The following is a 21396-nucleotide window of genomic DNA, read 5'->3' as shown; positions in this document are numbered from 1 at the left end:
CAAACTACTGAATCACAGTACGTATAATAACGTATACCATTGACAAATTCAGACTCCGCTTATAAATTATACTCGATTATGTCTTTACCACTAATTTAAAATAAACAGTTATATTGGAAAGAATGAGATGAAATTTTATTATTATCATTGTAGATTCAATAAGCAAACTGGAAGCGGGTCAAGAAATCGTAAATGTTTCATATTATAGAGATGGTGCGTAGTTTGTTCTTTGACGGTAAACACGTACGCATTTTCAATGGCGAACATCGACCAGTAATAATGGCATACACTTTGTATGCTAATTCATGTTTAATAAAATGCGCTAAGTTTTGATTATTCCCAAGATGTACAGAGAGCACTCGCTTATCCATTAGACAGATTCCACTATACAATTATAATATCCTGACCGCATTGTTTAAACTCTCGTAAATCGACTGTTTGACGTGACTGGGGCACCGGTGGACGAGAAATGCGTGCGTGCACATTACATTTCGTTAACACTTTCATTCATAATAGTATCACTTGCAATATGGCGTAATATCAATCGACGATCCTCAAAATACTGTATGTATGTATGCACGTTGTAGTTCGAATGATTAGATATTTCTTTTATTTTGCCATTTTTGTCGATTCTTTCATTATGAACAGTGTTGACTTGCTCTCGAAATAAATACTTTACACCGATGTTACCGTTTGTAATGTTTATAGTGTATACGTGAAAGATATTCGCCTTTGAAATAATAATTGAAGACACAACTGTATAGTCTTCAAATCAGCTGGGTGTTACTATTGAAGTAACGCACGACGCGTGATATTGTTTTAATGGGGTCTGATCGCGTTTCATAACTCCTGTATTGAATAATGCCATGAATCCAAATTGTCCTAACAACATGGTAAACACGGGTCAGCAATAAGTAGCTATTTTATCGGTGAGGAAAGATCTGCTTCTTGATTGCGATTATGATTATGTCTAATATAATTTATAATAATCTATTACTCTACGTACACAACTTGAAGCGGGCTTTTCAATTCAACTCACTGCGGCCGTACACAACATGGCTAGTTCCCCCTTCGAAAGAGTGCGTGCGTGTGCTGCGTTAGCAACACTATCTGTGACCACTGAGCTTTTCAAATATTTACAAAGCACGATGTGATAACTGAGGTGGTAAACTGACCATGATGTCAATATCCAACCATCTAATTTGCACAATAATAATTAAAATTGAAACCGTATTCATGCGTGGGATCTTGGTTGGAAATACAACGAAGTAACAAAAAACCAGCAAAGTGTAACAATAATAAAATCACAAACATGTGAATGTAAAGCAAAAAAAAAAATATTTGGTGGTTGGTTTAGGCATTTGGCATTTTAGGATTTTTTTTTCTTATCGTGCCCTGAATCAGATGTGGACGAATGTTCCTAGCTCAATGATTGTTTTGTCATTTTAACTTTTTAGTATACCTGTTAGGTGTTCATCATCTGTCCTAAAGTTGATTTTATTGTATTTAATATTTTAATCATGATTTTTTTTTGTTTCTTATTGTATAGATTACAAATGAGAAGATATTGTTTTTCGTTCACTGTTTTGTCATTTTAACTTTTTTAGTATACCTGTTAGGTGTTCAACATCTGTCCTAAAGTTGATTTTATTGTATTTAATATTTTAATCATGATTTTTTTTTTGTTTCTTATTGTATAGATTACAAATGAGAAGATATTGTTTTTCGTTCACAATTTTCTAGTTGTCACAAACTGAGCAAATTCAGTCTTCAGCTATAAGATTATATACAATAAAGTAACAAAAATAAGCAATGTGTAACAATAATAAAATCACAAACATTTGAATGTAAAGAAAAACAAATTATTTTGTGATTGGTTTAGACATCTGGTATTTTAGTTTTTTTCTTGTCGTAACCTGAAACAGATGTGGACGAATTTTCCTAGCTCAATGATTATTTTGTCATTTTAACTTCTTAGTATATCTGTTAGGTGTTCATCGTCCGTCCTAAAGTTGATTTTATTGTATTTAATATTTTAATCATGATTATTTCGTTCCTCCATGTATAGATTACAATTGAGAAGTTGTTTTTCGTTCTCAATTTTCTAGTTGTCACAAACTGGGCAAATTTAGTCTTCAGCTATAATGTTATTATATCTACCCCTTTCCATTTGAAGGGTATGAGCCTTTATTCCGAGTTTCGCCTTAGCGCAGCACTATGTTTTAGATTTTTGATTGTGGTGAGATATTTTTTATATGCAAATTCTGTTTTAATTTTCTGTAGGTTCGTAACTTGTTTTTATGATGTGTACTTTTATTTGCATCGTGTAATGTTTCTGTGCTATGAATTTCTAAAGGATTGTTCGAATTACCTGTCAATATTTCAATGATTTTCTTTTTTGTCATCCTGAGATTTATGTGTATTCCAAATATTATTTTTTCCATAGTCAAATTGTTTAAAATCTGATTCATGTCTTTTACAAGGATATTTTCTCAACTCTAGCAGGCTTGCCAAATTTCTTGGTTTGCTATTTACTTTGATCCATGTCTTTTACCCAGTTGTCTTTTCCCTTTTCGTCAATATGTATTCCAAGTTTGTGAGCTTCGTGAACTAGCGAGTTTGGGTTAGAATTATTTATTTTGATCCAATATTTCAATCTAGTTGCTATGGGGGAGGATATTTTCCCAACTCTAGCAGGCTAGCGAAATTTCTTGCTTTGCTATTTAATTTTAGAAGGTATTTGCAGTAATATATTTTCATTTTTTTCCATTGGTCTAGACAGATTTGCCATAAGACGGGATTTTGTGTGTGGATGTTCTCCCTCGTACAAATTTCATTTTTATGAAGCGAAATTTTATGCTGATGGGGGAGAACTTGAATATACAAAAACCTACATATACCTGCATACTAAAAACACACAAATCAGGAATATTCATCGTAAAACAAGAATGGAATACATATTGACGAAAAGGGAAAAGACAACTGGGTAAAAGACATGGATCAAAGTAAATAGCAAACCAAGAAATTTGGCAAGCCTGCTAGAGTTGAGAAAATATCCTTGTAAAAGACATGAATCAGATTTTAAACAATTTGACTATGGAAAAAATAATATTTGGAATACACATAAATCTCAGGATGACAAAAAAGAAAATCATTGAAATATTGACAGGTAATTCGAACAATCCTTTAGAAATTCATAGCACAGAAACATTACACGATGCAAATAAAAGTACACATCATAAAAACAAGTTACGAACCTACAGAAAATTAAAACAGAATTTGCATATAAAAAATATCTCACCACAATCAAAAATCTAAAACATAGTGCTGCGCTAAGGCGAAACTCGGAATAAAGGCTCATACCCTTCAAATGGAAAGGGGTAGATATAATAACATTATAGCTGAAGACTAAATTTGCCCAGTTTGTGACAACTAGAAAATTGAGAACGAAAAACAACTTCTCAATTGTAATCTATACATGGAGGAACGAAATAATCATGATTAAAATATTAAATACAATAAAATCAACTTTAGGACGGACGATGAACACCTAACAGATATACTAAGAAGTTAAAATGACAAAATAATCATTGAGCTAGGAAAATTCGTCCACATCTGTTTCAGGTTACGACAAGAAAAAAACTAAAATACCAGATGTCTAAACCAATCACAAAATAATTTGTTTTTCTTTACATTCAAATGTTTGTGATTTTATTATTGTTACACATTGCTTATTTTTGTTACTTTATTGTATATAATCTTATAGCTGAAGACTGAATTTGCTCAGTTTGTGACAACTAGAAAATTGTGAACGAAAAACAATATCTTCTCATTTGTAATCTATACAATAAGAAACAAAAAAAAAATCATGATTAAAATATTAAATACAATAAAATCAACTTTAGGACAGATGTTGAACACCTAACAGGTATACTAAAAAAGTTAAAATGACAAAACAGTGAACGAAAAACAATATCTTCTCATTTGTAATCTATACAATAAGAAACAAAAAAAAATCATGATTAAAATATTAAATACAATAAAATCAACTTTAGGACAGATGATGAACACCTAACAGGTATACTAAAAAGTTAAAATGACAAAACAATCATTGAGCTAGGAACATTCGTCCACATCTGATTCAGGGCACGATAAGAAAAAAAAATCCTAAAATGCCAAATGCCTAAACCAACCACCAAATATTTTTTTTTTTGCTTTACATTCACATGTTTGTGATTTTATTATTGTTACACTTTGCTGGTTTTTTGTTACTTCGTTGTATTTCCAACCAAGATCCCACGCATGAATACGGTTTCAATTTTAATTATTATTGTGCAAATTAGATGGTTGGATATTGACATCATGGTCAGTTTACCACCTCAGTTATCACATCGTGCTTTGTAAATATTTGAAAAGCTCAGTGGTCACAGATAGTGTTGCTAACGCAGCACACGCACGCACTCTTTCGAAGGGGGAACTAGCCATGTTGTGTACGGCCGCAGTGAGTTGAATTGAAAAGCCCGCTTCAAGTTGTGTACGTAGAGTAATAGATTATTATAAATTATATTAGACATAATCATAATCGCAATCAAGAAGCAGATCTTTCCTCACCGATAAAATAGCTACTTATTGCTGACCCGTGTTTACCATGTTGTTAGGACAATTTGGATTCATGGCATTATTCAATACAGGAGTTATGAAACGCGATCAGACCCCATTAAAACAATATCACGCGTCGTGCGTTACTTCAATAGTAACACCCAGCTGATTTGAAGACTATACAGTTGTGTCTTCAATTATTATTTCAAAGGCGAATATCTTTCACGTATACACTATAAACATTACAAACGGTAACATCGGTGTAAAGTATTTATTTCGAGAGCAAGTCAACACTGTTCATAATGAAAGAATCGACAAAAATGGCAAAATAAAAGAAATATCTAATCATTCGAACTACAACGTGCATACATACATACAGTATTTTGAGGATCGTCGATTGATATTACGCCATATTGCAAGTGATACTATTATGAATGAAAGTGTTAACGAAATGTAATGTGCACGCACGCATTTCTCGTCCACCGGTGCCCCAGTCACGTCAAACAGTCGATTTACGAGAGTTTAAACAATGCGGTCAGGATATTATAATTGTATAGTGGAATCTGTCTAATGGATAAGCGAGTGCTCTCTGTACATCTTGGGAATAATCAAAACTTAGCGCATTTTATTAAACATGAATTAGCATACAAAGTGTATGCCATTATTACTGGTCGATGTTCGCCATTGAAAATGCGTACGTGTTTACCGTCAAAGAACAAACTACGCACCATCTCTATAATATGAAACATTTACGATTTCTTGACCCGCTTCCAGTTTGCTTATTGAATCTACAATGATAATAATAAAATTTCATCTCATTCTTTCCAATATAACTGTTTATTTTAAATTAGTGGTAAAGACATAATCGAGTATAATTTATAAGCGGAGTCTGAATTTGTCAATGGTATACGTTATTATACGTACTGTGATTCAGTAGTTTGTTGGTAAAAATAACAAGTTTGGTATTAAAATATGTATAATTTCAAAATTTGGTTAATTTTGTCTTAGAAATATGGGTCAATTTCTCGAGCTAGTAACTACAATTGTCTCTTTGTAGCCAAGCCAAGGCCGTTACCTCGAACAGGAGATCGTCTATAATGTTTCTTTTTTGTCGTTGATCGTGGAAATTTGAATCTGGTGGTGTGGTTAGTTGAGTGATTTCTTTTGCCAGGCTGCTAAGGATGTCAGCGTAATTTGTGACGAATCATAGTGCTTCATTTAATTTGGTTTTGAACCATTTGAAGAGAAACTCGTTGTTTGAAGCATCGGCTATGGCTCTCAATGTTTTGAGGTTGACTCTGTTTTTCAAATGGGTCAATGTATTTAATACATTCTGTTGCACGTTCGAGCGGGGTCAGCCCCTTGTCATTTGACCATTCAAATGTAACGTTCGTTCTTGCCTCTTCTAGTATTTCGAAATCGTGGATACTCGAAATGATGTTTAAAAAACGATGAATGATAGTTTGCTGAGTACTGCCATTTTATTAGTGAAGAGAGAATGAACTGAATACTTAGTTTTGATGTTTGACTGAGTAAAGATTGAATCCTAAAATTTCGCGATTTCGGTCGGTTTTCCAGTTATTGTAAAATAAACCTTCAAAACTAAACTATTGATTGATGCATTACATTCGAGCGGTACACTGAATTACCGATGATATAAAAACGATCAGAGTGGTGGAATGTTTCTCGTCTACATCGATCACAGATATAGATCGACGGCGTGCACAGTCTTTGATTCGGCCTGAATTGAGACAAGGCGTCATACACCCTTGGGGTGTGCCTTTTCAGACAAGTGAATTGGTGACGGACTGGAATCATCATACTGCCTGGGTCAGATTCATGTTGACTGAATCAAGTTGACCCAGTTTTTATCCCCCAAATAGTCAATTTCGAGTATAATCGTAACATTGACACGGAGAACGCGTCATTACGAGATTGAACGTGTTTTATTTCAAATCCCTCCGCTGCGGGGCATGTTTTTTTAATGACGTGGAAAATGACGGTAGTATTTTAGCAAAGGCTAATTGATAAAAATAATTTAAGCACAGTCACTCTACTAGGAGTCACTCTACTAGGACGGTTAGGAAGCTCTATTGGTTAAAGGTGTGAACGAGCAGCTTCTGAGAACCTATGCTGGTCTCAAAACTATGACGTATTTGTCATTGGAATGCACTATTTTTCACCATTATTTATTGCGTTCGATGTTGCTCGAGAAGACCCTCGAGAAGACCGTGAACTTTTTTAAATTGTGCTTTATTTTTACATCAAACTACAATCTCAACTGAACTGTGACTAGGAGTGATATTGTATTTTTCAGATGAGCATTCTTTTGCAATCTTGAAGATGCTTTACTCGAGAAAAACGGTGTTTTGTTGACAGTCTCTTTGTCTTGATCTCTAACAGTCTTTCGGTCCGTAAAATAAACCCCTCACTCAGTTTAGAAACAATTTTATCGCTAAAAACATTGATGTCTGCAAACCTTTACAATATTCCTTTGTCCATTCTCGTATTTTTTGTGTGTTTTTAGAGTAACTTTATGGCGAAGTTTTGCATGTTTTCGTCTATGGAGGTGGTCGCCGTGTTGCTTTATTGCATAGTTTTCATAGGAGGTAATTGGACAAAAAAGATTTTTGATTGTCGTGCTTTCATATCCCTCCATTCGCTTTATTTGACGACTGATACAAATCCCGTTCAACATGTTTTGATTCAGTCGAGACAGGGGCGACTTTTGGGGGAAATTCACTAATATAGTATTCTATTAACTATTTATAATTTCAGAATGCCATACAAGACAGCAAGATTTTCTCGCGAAAAACGTGTATATACAAAGCATGTTCATTTCCGCATTTGAGACTGCTCTTCGTTGAAAGGTCAAAGTGCCATGTATTGCAATGCTTTGTGGGGGGAAATGACGCAACTCTCGCACTGTCTCATGATTTATCGCGTGTTTTCCGTCGCCTGTTTAATGCTAATGACTTCTTAACTCGTTAACACCTCTCTTGTTTCAATGTTTATGGAGACAAGGGTGGGTACAATAGAATGACGCGGCGCTTCCTAACCGTCCTAGTAGAGTGACTGTGGTTTAAGTCAGTGAATTGACTGATAGTGCAGGGGTCAACAGAATGTCGAGTCATGTTATCAGTATCCCATACACGCAGGTCGAAATTCACGCTTTCAACTTGAAACTCGATATCCCTCAGGCTGTTTGTGAGTGTTCATGTTTTAGATAACATAAATATACCAACATCTGTTGTTTATCATCTACGTGGGAGGTCTATTTCACGTTGGGAACACCATGGAACTATAAACCGGGGTTTATAGTTCCATGGGAACACTTAGGACTAGACACGCCTTACATTTAATCTTGTGATTGAGTTCAGACTGGCATTCACAAGTGTGCTTCGGAATGATACACATCGCTTATATCAAACACCGTTGATATTCGCGAGTGGAACGCGTTGGGCCACTTTCTGTCTGAAATACCCTTACCACGAAGACTATTATGACTCGTACGGTAGTCATGTCATGGAATTTATAAGATTTCACGTACGTGGATCTACAATCATCAAATACTTTCAAGCCATGTGTTGCCAATACGTCCTGTATGACTCGTAGTGTCCATGAGATGAACTTTTCACGGAAGGTCAAACTTGGTCTACCGCCTTTGAATCTTTGGCAAGAAGCGAGGACATATTTTCTTCGTCGAGGGAAAAACGAAAATCGCTACGTTACACCGTAAACTCATTCCGTGTGATGATTATGTATGTCAAAAGTTATTCTGTGAAACGATCAGGTAATTATACATTTTAACTCATAGTAGCGTAGTCCGCCATTTTTTTGAAAAACAAACTGTACGTCGATCAACCGATTTTGCATACTTTGCATTTTAGCGGATTGATGACCGCAGTTTTACGGGATAATTCATACTATTAAATTTTCAACACATAACTTATACTTTCTTTATATAACTATCGGTTTTTAATATTATCCTCTCTCTCTCTCTTTCTTGTACGACAGATGAGCGATTCTGATTATAGTGATGGAATAAAAAAAAAAGTGTACAGACTGCTTGACTCATTGAAAGGAAGTAAGAAATGTAAAAATAAACAACATATGTATATATAGAATGAATTATTTTTTATTGATCAATGTTTACTATTATTGGCTTTTCTCGTTTCTGTGTTTTAATCGAATCGTTTATGTACTCGTATTTTTTGTGGCATTAAAAATAAATTTAACCACGCCGCACATTTACATGTATCTACGTATTTTTCGAGGTGTTAACAAAGAAATATTTAATCACGCTAAACATTTATACACTACGCAACTATTTTCCTTACTCACATCGTATGTCTTTTTGTGACGTTAAAAAATACTCAACCATGTCATAAATATATACTCCATGTCAATATTTCATTCTTGTTTACTTCTTTTGTGCAATAAACTCCATTAGTTTTCAAAATGACGTGTATTTATTAACGTGTGTGTGTATGTGTGAGCGCCCTCTACGATATATTCTGAAAATCTTTCGTCCACGCCTGTCCAATTAAAAAAATAATTAAAAATAATTAAAAAAAATTGATGGTAGTTTATGCAAATGTATTCACGATGACCTCGACACGACCTCGTATTCACATCTATTTTATGTATGCAAATGTATGCACAATTTCCCTTACGGCATTGGTCCTCATTTATGCTAAAATCTTTCGTCCACGCCTGTCCAATTAAAAAAAAAATTTAAAATAATTAAAAAAAAAAAAAAAAAAAAAAAATAATTAAAAAAATTGATAGTAATTTATGCAAATGTCACGATGACCTCGACACGACCTCGTATTCACATCTATTTTATGTATGCAAATGTATTCACAATATCCCATTGTGACGTCATCTTCATTCAAATGATCCCTTTACGGCATTGGTCCTCATTTATGCTAATTTATGCACGAATTCCCATTGTGACGTCATTATTTATGCTAAAGATGGACTATAGGTACGACCATGAGGGCGCTGTTCGTATGATGTCATCGCATCCGATTATGAACAGCGCCCTCATGGTCGTCCCTATAGTCCAACTTAAACTACTCACATACTCCAAGGACGTATTTGTTGTTGGAACATGTGTACAAGTATATTTTACATTGAATAGGATCTTTATTAACTGATACATGACCATCGGCCCAAAACTGTAAATACAAAATATTTAAATTATTTACAATATTTCAGCGGCTTCCCTCCTAAGTTTCATAACATTAAATACAAACGCAGCTAAACGCTGTAGACGTACATCATTTTGAGTTTTGAGTAATTCAAGAAATGTATTTACATTTGGCGGAGTGCAGTAGTAGTGTGGAATATAGAGACATCTAATGTGATTATGAAAGTTACAAACTAATAAAAAATGGAACTAGTTTTCAATAAAATTCATATTTCAAAGCTCGCACGTATGTTGGTCTCTTTCTTTCAATACAGAAACAATGCGATGAACATCGTAGCCGAGCTAGTGATTGCATACGAGTTCAACTATGAACAGAAAACTAGTATCTTACTTGTTCTATAGTAATTTTAAATTGACAGTAAGTATCTAATTTGTCCAAAGTACACAAATCATCCCGCCATACAAAGGACAGATACTGTTTGAATTGTTCCACAAATATATTGATAAACGTATTAACATTTCCAACCGCATTTGCATGCCAAGCATCATTCATATTACAAATGGAAAGTGAACTTTACATGTCACTGATCCAGGTTTGTTTTGTTCTGGTTCCCGACTTTTCAATATTGTATAGCATATTTTTGGGGTACTTGAATTTGGCATGGAAATTAATTTTGCCAAATATTTAATGCAGCGTTTCGCTGTGTACAGGTAAATGGGATATCTCCCACATTCTTCTAGAATACTACTATTTGGTGATCTATTTGAAACACAGAGAAACATTCTACAGGCAAGATAAAGGACTCGTTCCACATATTTACATTCTCTAAAACCCCAGACTTCCGCCCAATAAGTTAATATTGGTAGTATCAAAGACCTTAAAGTAGGTTTGTAGGATAGAGTGCGTAAAGAATTCAGAATTAAATGAACAACAACCCTTTTTCGCTTGCTGTGCCAATAGTTTTGTGGCCATTGACCAGTGGAGTCTAGATTCCTAGATATTTGTTGCATGAAACGATGTGAACCTCCATCCCACCATAAACCCATTTTTCATTTTGTATTAAATGTCCCCCGCCCTTGAAAACAACTAATTTGGTCTTATCCAAGTTTACAGACATACTCCAGCGCTCACGATATAATTCTAGTTTATCTAGTAACCTCTGGAGCCCGACAACTAAATCTGATACAATTGCAACGTCATCAGCACATAGAAGACGGAGTATTTCGATTACATGGGGGAGATAATTGAACGCCGTGGTACTCCGAATTATTCAGCTCATTACACAATTCATTAATAAAGAAGGAGAATATGAATGAACTTAACATAAAACCTTTTCGAACACCAATAGGGCACTGGAAGTATGCAGTATAGCCGTTTTAACACTAGTTTACATTTGCATAGATATTATGTAATAACTTAAACATCTTTCCATTTAGCCCCTTTAAGTAGACGGGACATACCAAAGACGTTGTATATCTATATTATCAAATGCTTTGGAGAAATCAACGAAGGCGCAGTATAATTTCTTGGTTATATAATATGTCGAGTACCAATGACGAAAACCAGCCTGTTCTTCATTTGTTTTTCCCAAAAGCACTGCCCAAAAAGTTAAACGTACATTAAGAATTGACGTAAAATTTTTCCCAAAAATGTCAAGTAGTGAAATTGTCCTATAGTACCCTGGATCGACCCCATTTTAAAACAGGTATAATGATTGCATTTGACCAGTCATTTGGTATTCTTGAGACGTTTGATGCTCTCAATTATTTCGTTGCCAAGCTTTAATTAGATTTTTTATTTGATTGGAAAGAATCGAAGGAGTCAACAGTGGCAAGGTCAAATCTCGTACTCATGATTTCATTAGAAGTATTGTGAGAAAATCAATGTTTATCAAAAGAAATGCTACGCATGCGCGGCAGGACGACCGCCGCCTTTCATATCCTTCTTGTAACATGATATCAAATATGAGGAAATTTACAACATTTTTACTTGTGTTGTACCTTAAACCTTATAAAGTTCGTTGGAACAAACCCAGCGAATGCCAGATGCATATTTGTATTTTTCACGTTACGTTATTCGAAAATAAATAGGCATCTCTACAAACATCTTAGTACTCAACACAACATTATCAAACCGGCTGGAACGTTTTTTACTGTGTAATATTCATGTTGTTATAGTGTATATTGCTGACTATGACAGTAACTAATTTACTAGTAAGTCATTTGGCTGAGCTGTGACAACAGTGTCGACAATGGTAACGACGCCCTCACCGATGATTGGTTTGCAGTTAAAGCAAATCGGTCGAGCGATGGCGCAATGCGGGCGCTACCTCGTCACACGACTAATATCGTATTATGACGCATACCAATTTGTAAAGGAATGAACGACAAATCATGACTATAGGTATTGATCCAGAATGACCTGACTCAGCAAATATTACGTGAAAGTAAATTTAGAAACTGACACGCTATACATTCGTGAAAGGTACGAGTGATAGCCGACCATCTGAAGCGGTTCGGGCATTTTGTTCAAAAGTTGAACTTTGTTGTTATCGTGCCAGTGACGATGGATTGCGTTCAGTTAGATGACTATGACGTTTTCACGGAACAGAAAAATGACTCCTTTTCAATACACTACATAATGAAGCCGACTCCAGTACTAGACACTAGCTGTAGTATTGACACCAGAGGATAGCTCTGCTTTGAGCCTGGGTACGCAACACGCCTGCTGAACATTCTGTACAAACAAACTACTACTTTTACAGGACATTCTCTCTGTGATGTCGTGATCGAACTTTGCGAACGTAAATTTTTTGCCCATTGTATCGTGCTTCGTTTCTTCAGTTCTTACTTTGAAAAACAACTAAGCACGCCGACGCACATCAAGCGAGGTAGCTCTGAATGTTCCGGGTAAAAGCGTAAGCGGTAAAACTTTTGATCAACTATTACGACTGATTTACACCGGACAGTTTGTGGGAACACCGAGCGACGCCGAACTTATCCGAGATGCAGCCGACTATCTTGAGATTCCCTTGATTAAAAACTGTTATCACGGTGGATCACAGCATCTCAGAGAATTCAAGTTTGCGGCAGCCTGGCTCATCGATGTTCGAGAAGAGCGGAAAACAAGGGAAACATGTGATGTGGTCATAGTCGTTGAAAATGTTCGGTTTTACGCTCATCGTAGTTTGCTCGCCGCTTGTATTCCTTACTTCCGTGGGATGTTTCGACATGGGGCTATGTCAGAATCACGTGACTTGTATGTTCGTCTGCCGTTTCTGAGTGAATCTCAGGCTGGGACTATACTAACATATGCATACAACGGTGGCGCTCGACTTCACCATGGCAACGTGGAAGAAATCGTTCTACTAGCAGACTACATGTGCATGCAACGGTTACAACTGTTATGTTGTAAATAGATGAGGCAGACGATAGACGGGTCTAACGCCATGTTTTATATTTCTCTCGCAAGAGAATATCGCCTTTCCAAGTTCTCCAATAACAAGAATGTCATTGCGTACCTTGAAGAAAACAGCGAGATTTTAGAGAAAAGCGGTGACGAGTAAAGTAACCCTTTTCTGACACAAATATGAATAATTGGAAAGATTTTGTTCATAAATGTATGACGTAAGATTTTGTTGTAAACCTAGTCAGAATGGAATACTTTTTTTCTGTATAATGCTCCCAGATGAAAGAACGCCGCAAATTTACAGTTTTTTTTATATCTGTTTCCATTCACTAGATTTTCAACTTCTCGTCAATATTACGTAGGCCTTCATGTTCATTCTCTAGCAAAGAATTATGGGTAAAGTATGACATCATATCCACTGCTGTGAATAATGTCATGTATAACTTGAGAAATACTTACAATTGTAAAGTCCGGATGGAGACAGTTCAGAATAAACTTCAATTGTTTTTTTTTTGTTTTTATATTTAAGATATTTTTTTATTGAGTCATTCAAGTCTCTTAAAAAATACATTTCAGTTACACATAAATCTCATATGAAATACCTTTACATAGTCAATACAATACAATAAGTGCAACGGCGATACTTTCATCCATTTTTACAGAAAACAAGTCGATTTAAATGTCCAATATATATAAGTAGTTTTTTCAAAATCGCCGGGACCTCAGAAGTGAAAGGTCACGTTCATTAACATAGATAAGAGATGACGTATATAGCTGCACTTTGATTCGTTGTCAATGCTAGTCAACATATTTTAATTAGCATAATCACCGGAGTGAATCCGCTCCGGTTTTCACTCCAACGCAGGGGGTCGCCTGCAGATGCGTCCAGTCGGGATTTCTTTCGCAGTCACGCTAGTTTTTGCGACCACGCTAAAAAGGCTAAATTGAAATAAATTTTTTTGTTAAACAAAAAAGAATTCGACTTTGCCAGTCTAGTAAAAATATGCACAGAAAAAAAAGTACAAACTAAATTACATTGCTACACTACATACTGTACTGTTCATTCGACTATATGTAAATATTTAATATTCAAATACAGCATATTTGCGGCTGAAATAAATACAAAATGAAAACCAGAATTCAGAAAACAACGTGCAACTCTCATTCTAATCTTGAGTGGCCATGCTATGGTAATTCTTTCTTAAATCGTGGTCCGTCTCGAAATTACCACAGACTTGTTCTTTGAGAAATTGTCATACAAAACAATAAAATTGCCACGACTATGCCAGTCGAATTCTAACTTGAAACGTGTTCACAAGGTCATGTGTTCCTTTCAATCATTGTATACAACTACTGGACCTTATCCAGGTATTTATAACACGTGATTATCAGGCGGAACGAGTTCATATACGCTGCTGGAACCAAAGATTTCGGCTGGTACAACGTCTCACCATGGCTAAGGCTGAATCGAAAATACTTGAAGAAATCGATGAAAACTTTCTTGTATGTACGGTGTGTTCTGAGAGATACCGTAATGCCAAGATTCTACCGTGTCTGCACAGTTTCTGTGAGCAGTGTATCCACAAACTGGTGCAGAAATCGTGTGGTAAGAATATACCCTGCCCAGTGTGTAGACGAGTTCATGACCTCCCAGAAGGAGCCAGCAGTGTGCAGTCGAACGTCTTTTTAAACGAGTTGGTCGTCTTACTTGGAAAACGAGACAAAAAAACAAACGAAGTACAAAAATGTGAAGGATGTCAGCGAGATCCGATGACCACCCATTGTATTGATTGTGCAGTAGGACTGTGTGACATTTGTATATCGACCCATAAACGACTTCCGTTTTCGAAGTCCCATAAACTGATGTCACTACAAACGTACAAGGCTGCTAACACTGCTGCTGTTCAACCACCTGTTTACTGCGGTAGTCACCCTGGTAACCAACTGAAATTCTATTGTGATACCTGCGATGTTCCAATTTGCTTGGAGTGTACCGCACTAAATCATAAAATAACTGAACATGATTACCGATATCTGAATGACGCTGCCTCCCAGTATGCCACGGATTTGACCAAGGTGACAAACATGCTAGCAGAGAAAGAAAAAGAAGCGAAGGAGAGCAAAGAAAACGTTCAGCAGATGACAGAACTGCTAGAGAATCGGTTTAGTGAACAAGAACATAAACTAAATGTTCACATTGAGAGGGTGGTGGCGGAAATCACGGCTAAAATTCGTAAAAACGGGCGAGAGTTGCTGCATAGAATGAACAAGACTTTCAGTGAGAGAAAACAGAATTTGCATGCGCAAATGAAAGAACTGGAAATTGCCGAAAATGATATGAAACATGCACGTGACTTTGCCACACACCTAATGAATTATGGGAATGCTGCACAACTGATGTCTGCTAAAAAGGGAATGACGTCACAGATAGATGAACTGCTGAAACTAGACACCAAACAGCATCCAGCTGAACACGACTACATGGAATTTCAAAGCTATGATGACTTTTGTGAGACAAAAACTGTGGGGGAAATACGTTACAACAAGTACATTTTGGAGATGAAAGATGTACCTAAATATGGTAGAATTGATGAGGATATTTCAGTAACACTGGCGACAAGTGACGGTACTTTGATTAACAGTATGGCACTAGAACTGAACACGCAATTCAAAATGAAGACTCCATTCAACACGATAGAAGAAGTGGAAATGACTGACAATGAAGACGGGACTTGTAGTCTGACATATCAGGCTAATGTAGAAGGGGTACATGAATTGACAGTTTTAATGGATAACAAATCAGTGAAGGGTTCACCTGTTAAGATTAATGTAATTCCTAAGAAGGGGTTGATGGGTAATTATAGTGGGTCAGGATCGAGTCAGTTTAACTATCCTGAGAGTGTCCTGATAACCAGTGAGGGAAATGTATTAGTTTGTGACAGGGGAAATATTCGACTTCAATTACTGACCTTGAATGGAAAACATAAACGAATGATTCAACTCACTGGTTTTAATGAACCATTCTGTCCATACTTTGCTGCAGAGTCGCAGGATGGTAATTATTTTATAACAGACAGTGATAACAAACAAGTAGTTGTATGTAATAACAATTTTGAACTAATTAGATGTTTTGGCAGTGAGGAACTGACATATCCTGTTGGTATTAGCATTAGCCCTGTGAATGAAAGGGTGTATGTTGTTGACCAGTATTCCCATTGTATAAGAATATACAAACAAGATGGGAGATATATAAATTCATTCGGATCAGAGGGTGGTGAAGACTGTCAGTTTAAATATCCTTGGGGAATTACTACTGATAATAAAGGTAATGTCATTGTGGCAGATCAAAACAACCACCGCATACAAGTAATGACTGGTGAAGGAGAATTTCTATTCAAGTTTGGAAGTTGTGGAAATTCTGATGGTCAACTACAGTATCCTGGGAGTGTAGCTACTGATACAGATGGATATGTGTATGTGAGTGATTGCGTTAATAATAGGGTTCAGAAGTATGACTCCCATGGTCAATTTGTATGTCGTATTGATAGTCCTGGTGATGGGTTGAGAAATCCCTATGGTATCTGTGTCACAAATGATAAACCATTTGGCAAAGTTGTAGTGGCTGATTATAGCAATCACTCCATTAAAGTATTTGCACAATAGTAAAATTATGTGTACAAAAATTAATAATCTTGAATAATTAACCTAGCACACCCAAACACATGTAATCATTATTTTCTCATCAGTTGTTGAAACATGTGACAATGAATATATGTATCATAGAAATGTATTATCTTTACAAATGTGACGTAGTCTCTGCAAATCAATGTAAATGTATGTGTTAATAATTCAATTATAATACAACCACAGGTAGTGTTCGTGTCAATATGAAATATGTTTAAATATGATTTAGTACGTCTTGTTTCAAACTTATTAAAATATGCTCACCAACCTTGCGCCGAAAGCGTCACCTTACCAGGGGTTCCGGGGGCATGCCCCCTTAACAATTTTGAAATATAGACCCTCTGAAACGCTATTTCCTGCATTTTGAGGGGCAAAATTTGCTGACACCATCTGTTTCAGCTTGATTTGGAGGGGCGACGCCCCCCCCCAATTTTTTTGGAGGGAGAGACTGCCCCTCGCCCCCCTGTGCCGCCGCCACTGAGACGATCGTTTTATCGTCTCGTTTTATTTGTTAGAATTTAATTCGCTCACGCCTTTAATTAACCTCTCCGAAGAACGCTGTCCTATCGAAAGGACCGGCAGACCTGAGCTAAATAGACTATACACTTGATTCGGATAAAAAAAGCTTAATTCTTTTAGTTTTTTCCCAAAACCCCCCACCCCCACTGAAACTTAATTGATAAATATTGATCATGGCGTCAGACTACATTCACCATTAAATACAAATTGATAGTCGGACAGTAGTATAGCATAGCAGTTGGTTGTAATAATGAAGCGAAATATACGCATGCGCAAACTACTTTCTGGGTTCTGCGGATGCTCTAGGTCCGCCCTGCAATTGACCTCATTTGACGCACATATTTACACTCGGGCCAAACCATTTTCTCGTCTTGGATGTTTTTTTTTTTTCACTTTCTGTTATTTTTGTCTATGATTGGATAGAAAAAAAAACGAACTACAAATACTCCAAGTTTTTTTTTGACTTCATTAAAAAATAAAATCGTTTTTGTAGGATGGAAACTTGTTGAGGCCAAACCCCCCACCCCACCCCCAAACTAAAGCAAATAAGTTTTTTATCCGACATCGATGTTTTGACGTCGTCCCTTACAACACGCGTATAGTAACAGATACTGCCCATTTTTCCAAATTAAATGGCACAATGTAATTCGGAACTGGGCGACTCGAATCCGAATGAATCTTCAAAGCTGCATTTTATTTGTAGCTAATTATATTACACGATTTTTCCAACGTTTAACATCTTGGAGAACTAAGAAGTTATTTAAAATTTAATTATGAAACTTTTGTGGCTTTTCCTGAAAGGTAACCTAATATATAATAGTAGTCAAACTGTCGATCCAAGTGAAGTCAATTCTTAAATATTTTGAGTTTGTATGTGTAGCATATATAAAAATTAAGACCTATATCCCTATATTAAAATCTTAACTAAAACTTATTTGTTTGCGAGATCTTGAGTTATGTGTGAAATCGTAAAATCACTGAAGACAAACAAAGGTCATAGCGTCGCCCTGGCGTCAAAACACCGCATGGGATGTGACAAAAGCGACAGTATGTTTGTGTATTTCCACGCTTAATACTTTCGACGATAGTCAATTTTTATGACGTACTGGTACGAGTATTTCAGCGGCGTCATAATCCTTTCTGAAAGATAGGCATTTCGACATTGAGCTGTAAAAAGCACCGGAAGTTCGGTCGGCGCTTCTAACGCAATACGCGAGATCTCGCAGTGAACGGAAAATCACTTGTATACTAGTATACTAGTATTCTTGTATTCCATCATTTAATTATTGTTCACAGATGGGTTATACTCACATATTTGTTTTTAAAATACGGTGTTCACATGTAAACATAAATGTAGATTGCAGATTATAACGACTGTATCAGTGTTGTTTTTTCATTGTGACACTGTATTACTGGCATGGGTTGGAGGATATCCCGAGAATTTTATTTGTAAAATATGAAGCAGTGCCGCGCCTATTATCGCTGACTACAAACCAAATACGCTGACTATAGAGGGCGTAACCCCAGCCAGCCCATAACATGAATATGGAAAATGATTTGAATGTAATTTACCGAGATAGTAAACCAATTTATATTCGACCCAACAAAACATATGCACATGATTTCGTATAATTTAAAAATTGGCATGTAATATTAGGAACGCTGTTTGTTAACATGGCAATCATTTCGACTCAGTATTACACGTAGATGGATTTTACACATCGATTTAACACAATAAAATCGATTTTTGTTCAAATTCAGACCGTTTTAATATTACTATACCATACGAGTCAATCAATCTCAATACGTTACAGTTTAGCGATATCAATTTCTTATAGGTGGCATAAATTTACGAACTTTGTTATGCTAGTGTCTCTCTGTGTGTGCACATACTCCAAGGACGTATTTGCTGTTGGAACATGTGTACAAGTATATTTTACATTGAATAGGATCTTTATTAACTGATACATGACCATCGGCCCAAAACTGTAAATACAAAATATTTAAATTATTTACAATATTTCAGTGGCTTCCCTCCTAAGTTTCATAGCATTAAATACAAACGCAGCTAAACGCTGTAGAAGTACATCATTTTGAGTTTTGAGTAATTCAAGAAATGTATTTACATTTGGCGGAGTGCAGTAGTAGTGTGGGATATAGAGACATCTAATGTGATTATAAAAGTTACAAACTAATAAAAAATGGAACTCGTTTTCAATAAAATTCATATTTCAAAGCTCGCACGTATGTTGGTCTCTTTCTTTCAATACAGAAACAATGCGATGAACATCGTAGCCGAGCTAGTGATTGCATACGAGTTCAACTATGAACAGAAAACTAGTATCTTACTTGTTCTATAGTAATTTTAAATTGACAGTAAGTATCTAATTTGGCCAAAGTACACAAATCATCCCGCCATACAAAGGACATATACTGTTTGAATCGTTCCACAAATATATTGATAAACGCATTAACATTTCCAACCGCATTTGCATGCCAAGCATCATTCATATTACAAATGGAAAGTGAATTTTACATGTCACTGATCCAGGTTTGTTTTGTTCTGGTTCCCGACTTTTCGATATTGTATAGCATATTTTTGCGGTACCTTGAATTTGGCATGGAAATTAATTTTGCCAAATATTTAATGCAGCGTTTCGCTGTGTACAGGTAAATGGGATATCTCCCACATTCTTCTAGAATACTACTATTTGGTGATCTATTTGAAACACCGAGAAACATTCTACAGGCAAGATAAAGGACTCGTTCCACATATTTACATTCTCTAAAACCCCAGACTTCCGCCCAATAAGTTAATATTGGTAGTATCAAAGACCTTAAAGTAGGTTTGTAGGATAGAGTGCGTAAAGAATTCAGAATTAAATGAACAACAACCCTTTTTCGCTTGCTGTGCCAATAGTTTTGTGGCCATTGACCAGTGGAGTCTAGATTCCTAGATATTTGTTGCATGAAACGATGTGAACCTCCATCCCACCATAAACCCATTTTTCATTTTGTATTAAATGTCCCCCGCCCTTGAAAACAACTAATTTGGTCTTATCCAAGTTTACAGACATACTCCAGCGCTCACGATATAATTCTAGTTTATCTAGTAACCTCTGGAGCCCGACAACTAAATCTGATACAATTGCAACGTCATCAGCACATAGAAGACGGAGTATTTCGATTACATGGGGGAGATAATTGAACGCCGTGGTACTCCGAATTATTCAGCTCATTACACAATTCATTAATAAAGAAGGAGAATAGGAATGAACTTAACATAAAACCTTTTCGAACACCAATAGGGCACTGGAAGTATGCAGTATAGCAGTTTTAACACGATTTTACATTTGCATAGATATTATGTAATAACTTAAACATCTTTCCATTTAGCCCCTTTAAGTAGACGGGACATACCAAAGTAGTTTAAGTTGGACTATAGGGACGACCATGAGGGCGCTGTTCATAATCGGATGCGATGACGTCATACGAACAGCGCCCTCATGGTCGTCCCTATAGTCCAGCTTTAGCATAAATAATGACGTCACAATGGGAATTCGTGCATAAATTAGCATAAATGAGGAGCAATGCCTTAAAGGGGATCATTTGAATGAGGATGACGTCACAATGGGATATTGTGAATACATTTGCATACATAAAATTGATGTGAATACGAGGTCGTGTCGAGGTCATCGTGAATACATTTGCATAAATTACTATCAATTTTTTTAATTATTTTTAATTATTTTTAATTATTTTTAATTATTTTTTAATTGGACAGGCGTGGACGAAAGATTTTTCAGAATGTGTCGTAGAGGGCGCTCACACACGCACACAGACACGCTAATAAATACACATCATTTTGAAAACTAACAGAGTTTATTACACAAAGAAGGGAAATCTACTAATGAGTAAATAATCAAAAAGAATGGATTAAAAACTGAGTAATTGAAATTGAGTATATAGAAAGTATACATTTTGTTTTTGTTTTGTTTTTGTTTTTTGTTTTTTTTGTTTAAGTAAATAA

At 35.9% G+C, this 21396-nt stretch overlaps 1 protein-coding gene and 1 long non-coding RNA gene across 2 annotated transcripts; both read left to right on the top strand.

Annotated features, from left to right (window-relative positions):
• Positions 1-7546: 7546 nt before the first annotated feature.
• Positions 7547-9177, top strand: LOC146733961 (uncharacterized). Its single transcript, XR_014931672.1, has 2 exons — positions 7547-8392; positions 8617-9177. It is a non-coding gene; the product is annotated as an uncharacterized LOC146733961 (long non-coding RNA).
• A 5438-nt stretch (positions 9178-14615) lies between these two features.
• LOC146733960 (tripartite motif-containing protein 2-like) lies at positions 14616-16826 on the top strand. Its single transcript, XM_085508438.1, has one exon. The coding sequence runs from the start codon at positions 14616-14618 to the stop codon at positions 16824-16826; it is 2211 nt and encodes a 736-aa protein (XP_085364564.1).
• The last annotated feature ends 4570 nt before the right edge of the window (positions 16827-21396 follow it).

Source organism: Saccoglossus kowalevskii, chromosome 15 (genome assembly GCF_978046115.1).
Source record: "Saccoglossus kowalevskii chromosome 15, keSacKowa6.1, whole genome shotgun sequence".
Taxonomy (NCBI): Eukaryota; Metazoa; Hemichordata; class Enteropneusta; family Harrimaniidae; genus Saccoglossus; species Saccoglossus kowalevskii.
Note: the sequence above shows the minus strand (reverse complement) of the source record. Positions and strands in the feature narration are given on the sequence as shown.